The sequence below is a fragment of the Drosophila subpulchrella genome, unplaced genomic scaffold (genome assembly GCF_014743375.2).
Source record: "Drosophila subpulchrella strain 33 F10 #4 breed RU33 unplaced genomic scaffold, RU_Dsub_v1.1 Primary Assembly Seq410, whole genome shotgun sequence".
Lineage (NCBI taxonomy): Eukaryota > Metazoa > Arthropoda > Insecta > Diptera > Drosophilidae > Drosophila > Drosophila subpulchrella.
In genome coordinates this window covers 5,511-14,494 of record NW_023665630.1, presented here as the reverse complement: position 1 = coordinate 14,494, position 8,984 = coordinate 5,511, and the positions used below count along the sequence as shown (strand labels likewise).

General features: G+C 45.9%; 1 protein-coding gene across 1 annotated transcript; it reads right to left on the bottom strand.

Moving 5' to 3' along the window:
• Positions 1 to 1,536: 1,536 nt before the first annotated feature.
• LOC119562269 lies at positions 1,537 to 8,267 on the bottom strand. The gene is given in 11 exon segments (XM_037875443.1): positions 1,537 to 2,974; positions 2,977 to 3,060; positions 3,142 to 3,286; positions 3,288 to 3,774; positions 3,777 to 4,191; positions 4,194 to 6,783; positions 6,843 to 7,008; positions 7,010 to 7,172; positions 7,793 to 7,968; positions 8,025 to 8,075; positions 8,132 to 8,267. Coding segments are annotated over 11 exon segments (5,643 nt in total). The 5' UTR covers positions 8,137 to 8,267; the 3' UTR covers positions 1,537 to 1,613.
• Between the last annotated feature and the right edge of the window lie 717 nt (positions 8,268 to 8,984).

Below are 8,984 nucleotides of genomic sequence, written 5' to 3'. Positions count from 1 at the left end.
GGTTACCGGAACGGGAAGGAAAACGGCCAAGTGAAAGTGAAGTAAACGTGATTGAAATTTTATCTCTGACAAGAAATCGAAAGATATATTTAGCCCCAGCTGTGAGTCGGGTCACCGCCCCCACAACTCGCATCTCAGCCGCAATCTCAACCGCCGTTCACAAACGGGGATTTGGATGTGGATGTGGATGTGGATGTGGATGTGGATGTGGATGTGGATGTAGATGTTGATGGAGAGGAGATGGAGATGGCGATAGGAATGGAGATGGGGATGGCAATGTGTGTGCGATGTTGCCAATTCAATTCTTCAACGGGTTACCCACTGCGGCGTTAACCGTTACGTCGCCATCTTTCTCCTGACTATACACTCGCACACCCCGTCTGGTGTGCCCCCTTCCGCCCCCGCCCCTGCGTTATTTGCATTGAAATGTTGAGTAATTGGAAAACCAATCTGAAGCATCTGCCGCTCTTGTTTTGCATACCTCTGGCACCTTCCTAGCCGACCTCGTCGACATTTGTCGGGCTACGCTCGATTTTTCAAACCGAAATCAACGTCGCAGTCATAAGAGCGGAATGGAGGGAACGGACGAGCTTAGGGGGCATACTATGCAAATAAACACTGGAAAAAATAGTCCCTTGAATTGGCTGGAAAATGTGTGATGAAAAAATATCGCCATTGTGTTTGCATCTCATAGAAATTGTATCTGAAATTATCCTTAATCAGTCTAACAATTCCTTACCATAATATAAAAATTATGCAAAGATTGCACCTTAAAATGTCTATCCTTACCAGATAATAGGATTTTCGGTTGACATCAAAGGTCCGTCCCACGTTGGGCGCCAATATTATTAGTTAAATTTTTATTATACGCACTTACCCAGCTTCCTGGATATCAGCTTACTTTTTTCATTGTCAATAAACAACAATTAAAAACAAGGACTGTTTTCTGCTTAAATTTCTTTCTGTGTACGAATTTGATGGGTGGGTATGCAGCGGGTCGACAGGTTTTTTCGCTCGTGGCGCTTGACTTGCTAAAAATAAATTGTTCTTAAATAGCTCGCGTCGCTCGACACACTTGTCGGGTGTCTGCTACAGATGCAGGTACCCCTTATTTAACCTATATAGCCCCTAGATTCCCCTCTTAACAACGCCAGAAACAACAAAAACGGCAGCGGTAACAAAGGAAATGAGCATGGGGGAAACAACAGAAGGCCAAAGGCTGCAAAAAGCAAGCAATGAACGCGCTTCCGCTGGAAGCTTCCTCCCCGATTCCTGAACCTATTTGTTACCAATTTTGTAGAAATATATGCATGTACCAGTTTCTATCTGCTACAATGAATTGCATTGTTTTTTTCGCGGAAATTGTCTCAATATGGTGTAAATTGTTGAACATGGTTTTTGGAAATTCGCAATCATAATTCATATTTGTTTGTTTCTCCTTGACATTTGGTTATTTTTCATCTGCTATGTAATTGTTACGTAAGCGTACCGTTTAAATGGATTCATCAAATTTATTAAAATCTTGTTTTCTTTCTACAAAAGAATGTATAAAATATACCACCAGGCCGTTTTAAAACCAATTTACATTTAAATCTCAAATGAGTGTTATCCATCTAACAGGGTTTTCGGCTAAAGCAATGGGGTTTCCCGTAGGGATAATTGGTGGTAACCATATCGCAGGGTTGACCCGGAGTCCTGGTAGCACTTGGCGGAGTTCCCCCACGATTATTTGAAGTGCTCGGTGTGCTCGGTGTTCTTCGCAGACTTCGACTGCGGTTCGGAGCCCTCGCTGGCTGAGGAGTCTGAGGCTGCGTTTGATTTCCCACGGAGTTCTGGCTATATATAAGTTCATCGAACGGCCTGTAGTTTTCCATGGACTGGAAGCCGTGAAGGGATGCGTCCTGATGTGTACTGGAGTCCGTGGTCTCGAACTGCGGCATCGAGAGGTCCTCGATCATTTGTTGACCCGAGTTATTACCTGTTTCTGGTGTACTATTAAAAATCCTTGTCACTGAGGTGGTTGAGCTCTGGACAGTAACTTCCTTGACTACTTCTGAAGGTCCTTTCGTGGTGTCCTTTAGTATAGATGGAGCACTCTCATCGGCCAGTTGCTTGCTGCTGCTTATCTGCTGCTCCTGACGAGGGGATTTTCCCTTCTCCGCTCTCGTAGAGCTGGGCAATGCCGTTGAGTTAAAGAAGTCCGGCTGAGTCTTATCGTCCAAGTTCTCGCAGGGCATGGTCAATTGATGGCGTCGTGGTTGATAGGAAACGTTCTCGAAAGTGGGCATGCTTACATCCTCCAAACGACCTGCACTGCCGTCTTCCCAGGGACGACTTCTGGAGCTCTGTGGAGGAGATGAGCACGAACAGTCGGCCGACTTCTCTGCTTCATCCCGCCGTGAATGATACGAGGGAGCACTCTCGTTGGCCAACATTTCCGAGGGATAGGAAATGTCTGGTGGACGTCGCGCTATTGATTTAGAATCGTTTCTGAATAATGATTCATTCTGCGGCATGGAAACATCCTCCAAACACTCGTCTGTCATATGGGGCATTCGTCTTGAGTTCATTCGACTGCTCGGGGCAAAACTGGGAGCACTCACATCCTCGAGGCATTCGTTGGTGCGACGTCCACGTCCTCCACTCACGTTATCCTCAACGCACTCGCTGTACTGAGTTCGATTTGATATTCCTGAGGGCATGCTGATGTCCTCCAGCCGAACGCTGTTCATGGTGCTTTGCCCACGTCGCGATGACCCAGAGATGTCGCCGAATGTTGGCATGGTCATATCCTCCAGGCACTCGTTCGTTACCGAAATTTGCTGTGGCCTAGGGCTTCTTACTCCTGAACTAGTATTTGGAGACGCCAAGGTTCTCTGTCGTCGACTGGTTCCCTCATGGGTACTTCTTGCGAAGGAGGGTTGACTTACGTCGTCCAAGCACTCACTTGGCATGGTCATCTGCCTTGGATGATCCAAATACCTCTCATCGAGGGCATAGTCATGTCATCCAAACATTCGTGGTCGTCATTTCCTGCTAGACCTTGCTTGGGCTGGACTTCTGTCGCCACCTCTTCTCATACGAGCTGTCAGTCATCCATCCTTCGTTGGCGTCATTTCCTTGCCTCCTTCTTGTCTCTGCTTCTCTCGTCAAAGGAAGCAGTGTTTCTTCTATATGAGGGCATTGAAACGTCCTCCAGGCATTCATTTGTAGCTGGGCCACGACTTACGTTGCCAAACGATGGCATCGTCATGTTATCCAAGCATTCGTTTGTCATCGGTCCTTGAAATATTTGAATTAGCTAGGACTTCTTCTCGAGCCGATCCTGAATTATAAGCAGCTCCACTACTTGGACTACCAAACGATGGCATGGTCATGTCATCCAAGCATTCATTGGTCATCGCTCCCATCCTTAAGCTTTGCATTGGCGTCGGGCTTCTTCCTCTAGATAATCCCGAATTGCCTCCATAGGATGGCATTGAAATGTCCTCAAGGCATTCATTAGTTGCGGGTCTTCGACTTGAGCTGCCAAAAGATGGCATGGTCATATCATCTAAGCATTCCGATGTCATGGCTCCCTGATTAGATCTTTGCATTGGCGTGGTAGACCTGCCTCTAGACAATCCCGAATTTCCGCCATATGAAGGCATTGAAACGTCCTCTAGGCATTCATTGGTAGAATATCCACGACTCGAAGTACCAAAGGATGGCATTGTCATATCATCCAAACGTTCGTTAGTTATCGTACCTGGTCTGGATGGTTGCATTATTGACCCCTTGGTCTTGGGCTTTTCCCCCTGGAAGATCCTGATATTCCTCCAAATGAAGGCATTGAAATGTCCTCTAGATATTGATTGGTAACAGGTCCTCGGTAGGAACTAGCAAACGATGGCATGGTCATATCATTCAAACACTCATTGGTCATCGTTGCTTGTCTAAAGCTTTTTCCTCTGGACGATCCTGTGGTTTCTCCATAGGCTGGCATTGAGATGTCCTCCAGGCATTCATTCGTAGTTCGTCCACGCCTTGAACCACCGAACGAGGGCATGGTCATTTCATCCAACCATTCTTGTCTTGAGCTTTGTACAGGTGTGGGACATCTTCTCCTCAGCGATCCTGTATGTTCCCTGTATGAAGGCATTGAAATGTCCTCAAGACATTCGTTAATACCTGTACTTTGACTTGCAGGACAAACGATGGCATTGTCACATCCTCCAGACATTCATTGGTCATCACTCCGTGTCTCGACCTTTGCATTGAAGTAGAGCTTTTTGCCCTTGAGGCTCTTGTATTATCAGCATATGAAGGCATCGATATATCCTCAATGCATTCATTTGTTTCAAATCCAGGACCCGAACTAGCAAACGATGGAGCTGATATGCCGCTAATATTTTGAGTCTGTCTTCTGGGAGTCCTTCGACCTGAATGTTGCGAAACACCTCCAAACGATGGCATTGTTTCATCGTCCAAGCATTCACTTGTCATGTGCCCTCTTCTGGAGGGCGTTGATCTTTGTCGTGGACTTCTTGCTCTGGATGATCCTGATACTCCTCCAAAGGAAGGCATTGTCACATCCTCTAGACATTCATTAGTCCTTTCTAATAATTCACTTACTGGTGGCATGGATTTTTGATGCTGGGAGGTACTTTTCCTTCTGGATACACCTGATATTCCACCAAATGAAGGCATTGTTACATCCTCTAAACATTCATTGGAAGCTTGACTTCTGCTCAAGTTCCGCTTACGTCGCCCACTCCGTCCAAGCGATCTACCTCTGCCAAGTGCAGGCTGACTGACATCACTTCTTTGAGATATAGCAGAAATGTTGCCAAAGGTGGGCATGCTGATGTCCTCAAGGCACTCGTTGGGTAGGCCAGTGGTTTGTCTCCTGGAAGGACCAGAGACGCCTCCAAAGGACGGGGCACTCATGTCTTCCAGACACTCACTGGGCATGGTCAACTGTCTACGTCTGGATGTTGATGAAACATCACCAAACGATGGCATAGTTACATCCTCCAGGAATTCATTCGTCGGTGGACATCTGGTGGAACTGGCACTTGGCAATGTTCGTTGACGCCTACTGTCACCCCGAGAGAAGCTTCTTCCAAAGGACGGGGCACTCACATCGTTCAGGCGCTCACTGGGCAGGGTCATTTGCCCTCTGGACATAGCAGATACTCCACCCATCGAAGGCATGGTCATAGCATCCAAGCACTCGTTTGTCATCGAACGTTGGCTGGAACTTTGTTGCCGCTTTCGACTACGACTCCTGGAATTTTTAGACACTGCTCCAAACGATGGCATCGATATGTCCTCCAGGCATTCATTGGTCGTATTACCTCGTCCCGAGCTCGCGAATGACGGTGCCGAAATGTCACCTATATTTTGCGTGGGCAGCGACATCTGCTGTCTCCGGGATCCTTTCCTCCTCGATGATCCCGATATACCGTCGAAAGATGGCATGGACACATCCTCCAAGCACTCATTTGTGTCTCCATATTTGGTGGAGTTGGCAAATAAGGGCGCAGATGTATCGCGGGTATTCTTGGATGACATGGTCCTCTGCCGCCGACTCGATCCTCTAGAACTGCTCCTTCCGAAGGATGGTGCACTTACCTCATCCAGGCACTCGCTCGGCATGGTTATTTGCCTTCTGGAGGAGCCTGAGACTCCACCAAACGATGGCATGGTCATCTCATCCAAACACTCGTTCGTCATTCTCGATGGCATTGATCTCATGTGTCGATCCAGACTTCTGCTTCTTGAGGCTTTTGAAACTCCACCAAGAGAGGGCATTGTCATATCCTCCAGACATTCGCTGGGCATTCCAAATGACGTAGACGGTCTTCTAGACGTTTCTTCCCTGGAAGAATCTGTTACAGCACCAAAAGATGGCATGGTTATTTCCTCTAGGCATTCATTAGTCATGGGTCCTCTTGAAAAACTGGCATACATGGGTTCGGATATATCGTTAATGTTTTGCGTTGACATAGATCTTCGCAACTGGCGACGACTCCGGTTCGGTGATAAACTCGATACTCTGCCATATGAAGGCATGGTCATATCATCGAGGCATTCATTGGTAGTTTGACCCCGTCTTGAACTGGCAAAAGTCGGGGCAGATATGTCACTTATATTGCGAGTGTTTCTCGATCTCTGCCTTTGACTTCTGCTCTGACTTCTGCTCCTGGAAACATTCGAGACCCCCTCAAATGCGGGCATTGAAATATCTTCGAGGCACTCATTGGCAGTTGGATCCCTGGTTGAGTTCCCAAACGAGGGCGCTGAGATGTCCCAAAGGTTCTGGGAAGGCATTGATACCTGTTGCTGCCGCCTGGGACTCTGTCTACGAGATCTACTCCTTTCGAAAGAAGGCTGGCTCACATCGTCCAGACATTCGCTGGGCATTGTCTGCTGTCTTCGGGATGCTCCAGAGATATTGGCAAACGACGGCATTGTCTCATTCTCCAAGCAGGAACGATGAGACATATTCTGACTTCTCGAAGTGGGTCCAAGGGAGTCGAACGCCGGCATTGTCTCATTATCCAGAATATCCTGAGAGGACATGACTTCTAGCGATGCCTCGAGATATGGGGGCATTGACTCATCCATTAGGTTCTCCGATCGGTTGGGTAAGGAGAAGTTAAGACGACGTCCCGGTTCACCGCCCTCACCTGCGGGCGTGCAATCCAGAGAGGAGGTGTTCGAAACGGTCGTCTCATCAACGTGGCTGGTGATATGACCACTTGGATCACGGTGAGTATAGATCCTACGACGCGTGGTCTGTGGATTAGATAAATCATTAAAAATCCTACTAAATCTGGATATGGTATTTTATATACCTGTTGATAGCAGGGATCCTCCGATCCGTGGAGTTGATTCGCTCTATTAATACGTTCCCTAATGCTCTTAAAGCGATCCAGAATCTCGCCATACACATTGTCCACGTGGCTGGTGGTTTTTGAGACATTGCTCATGTTAGGAGCAGAAACATCGTCCAGTAGCTCCCCGCAAATCGGACATCTGGGATGGCAGGCTGAGATCGAAGTTAGGTGCCGACATATCCGCCAGGCACTCCTCCGGCAAATTGCTCAGGTTAATTCCGGTTTCATATGGTTGACGACGTGGTTGCGCCTGCCGGAAGGTTTCCATAGCCGCAGCATCTGTTTCATCTATAAATTACAATACATTTATTTAGTCAAAACTTTTACTTGGGCAAAAACAAAGTGGAGTATTTAAAATTTCACTACGTCTCAAAATATATGCTATAGCTTAAAGATAAGATTAATATTTAATTTAATGATCTTCCTTCATATTATTACTTCTACTATTTTACATACACTATGAGCTCCATATTTTGGGTACATTTTGGGTTCATTTTACAATGAATAAATAACGGAATGAATAAATTCTGGATGGAATGAATTGATTTTGAAGTGGACTTTTCAATGAGATTTGCTATAAAAATAAAGCAGTCTTTTCCTGTGAAGTCAAAATGAAAAATATTCCAGAAACCGTAGAAATTGTTCTATGTATGAATAAAATATCCTCAATAGTTGGCGATTTCCTAAGGACTTATATGACCAGGGATGACCAACTACTAACTACTTTTAAGCAAATCCAATCGTTTTTTTTAAGACATGCTTTGCTTAAATCCTATTAACTGACTTTCTTTACCACTGACAAATTATATAATCTGAAGAAAATATAAATTATAGTAAATATATCCAAAATGCTGACCTGAGCGTGAAGTTCGAAAAAGAATAGCCGCGACTAGCGCCCAAATACTTACAGGTCATATTCCTAAACATCCGTGGATGTCGCCATTCCTCATTTCCTGTTAGCCCAAAATCGCTGGGATCATATCGATGTGTCCGCCCACGAAATCCCGGTCGCAGATGCTCCGGGGTGCTAACCAGATCGGGACCCCGAGAAGGACAGCGCGGCATTTGGATACTTCTCTGGCTTCTAAAATAAATACTTCCTTATTATCTAAAACGAACTCCTGTGAAATATTTACTCGCCTATTGTTGCGATCCACAGACCCATTGGGACCGATTTGCCCTCTGTCCCTACTAAAAAAATGCATTGGTAATTAGGTGCCTCGCATAAGATTCCGATTACAACTCACCTCATGATCCCCGCTAGTTGTTAAATTGGTTCAGCATTCAGTCTGGATGGAAATATTTAGGTCCGAATCAGAGGAAAAGGTTTCGAGAGGTGTCGTTTGCCTTAGGCCGTTGAAAATTGTAGGGAAATCAACTGGCTAGAAGGGCAGTGGCTGCTCCGATTCGTTTGGGTGTCATCGATACCTATAGGGCCAACAATCAAAGTAGTTGGCCCAGAATAATGACTTGGGAATCATAACAAAGGGGCAGTTTTCCCAAAACCCAGTAGGTGAGGTTTAAGTGAATCGCTAGACGCTGTCATCTCGCCGCCGGTGGTAGCTGAGTGAGTAGGTGAGACTTCTCAGCAATAACATCATATCACCACCGGTCCGGTTCGAGTCCCGGTAAGTTGTAAGAAGCATGGCACACAAACAGACAACCAGGGACTGAACATCCACACACTCTTGATTTGAACGCAATAAATAAAGTAGAATTAAGCAAAATGTGAACCGAAAAAAAAAAAAAATATTTTATTATTGCTAACAAATAAAGCGACTTCCCTATTTAAGTATATATTTTTTACCTAGAACGTAGTTAAGGAATTGGTTTGGCTTTCAGCCTGGGTGGTAAAATCAGTTTCCAAATTGGTGGTAAGGTGCTCAAGAGGTGTCGTCTGCCGGAGGAAAATCAATAGGCCAGTAGGTCAGTGGCTGCTCCGACTCGTTCGCCTGGCATCGATGCCATCCCATTGCTCGGTCCCACTTTCCACTCCTTGTTTTTTTATCCTGTTTTGGCTGACAGACTGGCGAAGTGTGTCAAGCATCCGTGACTCTATTTCTTATCCAATTAAACAATTATGGAGAGCTCATTAAGGCA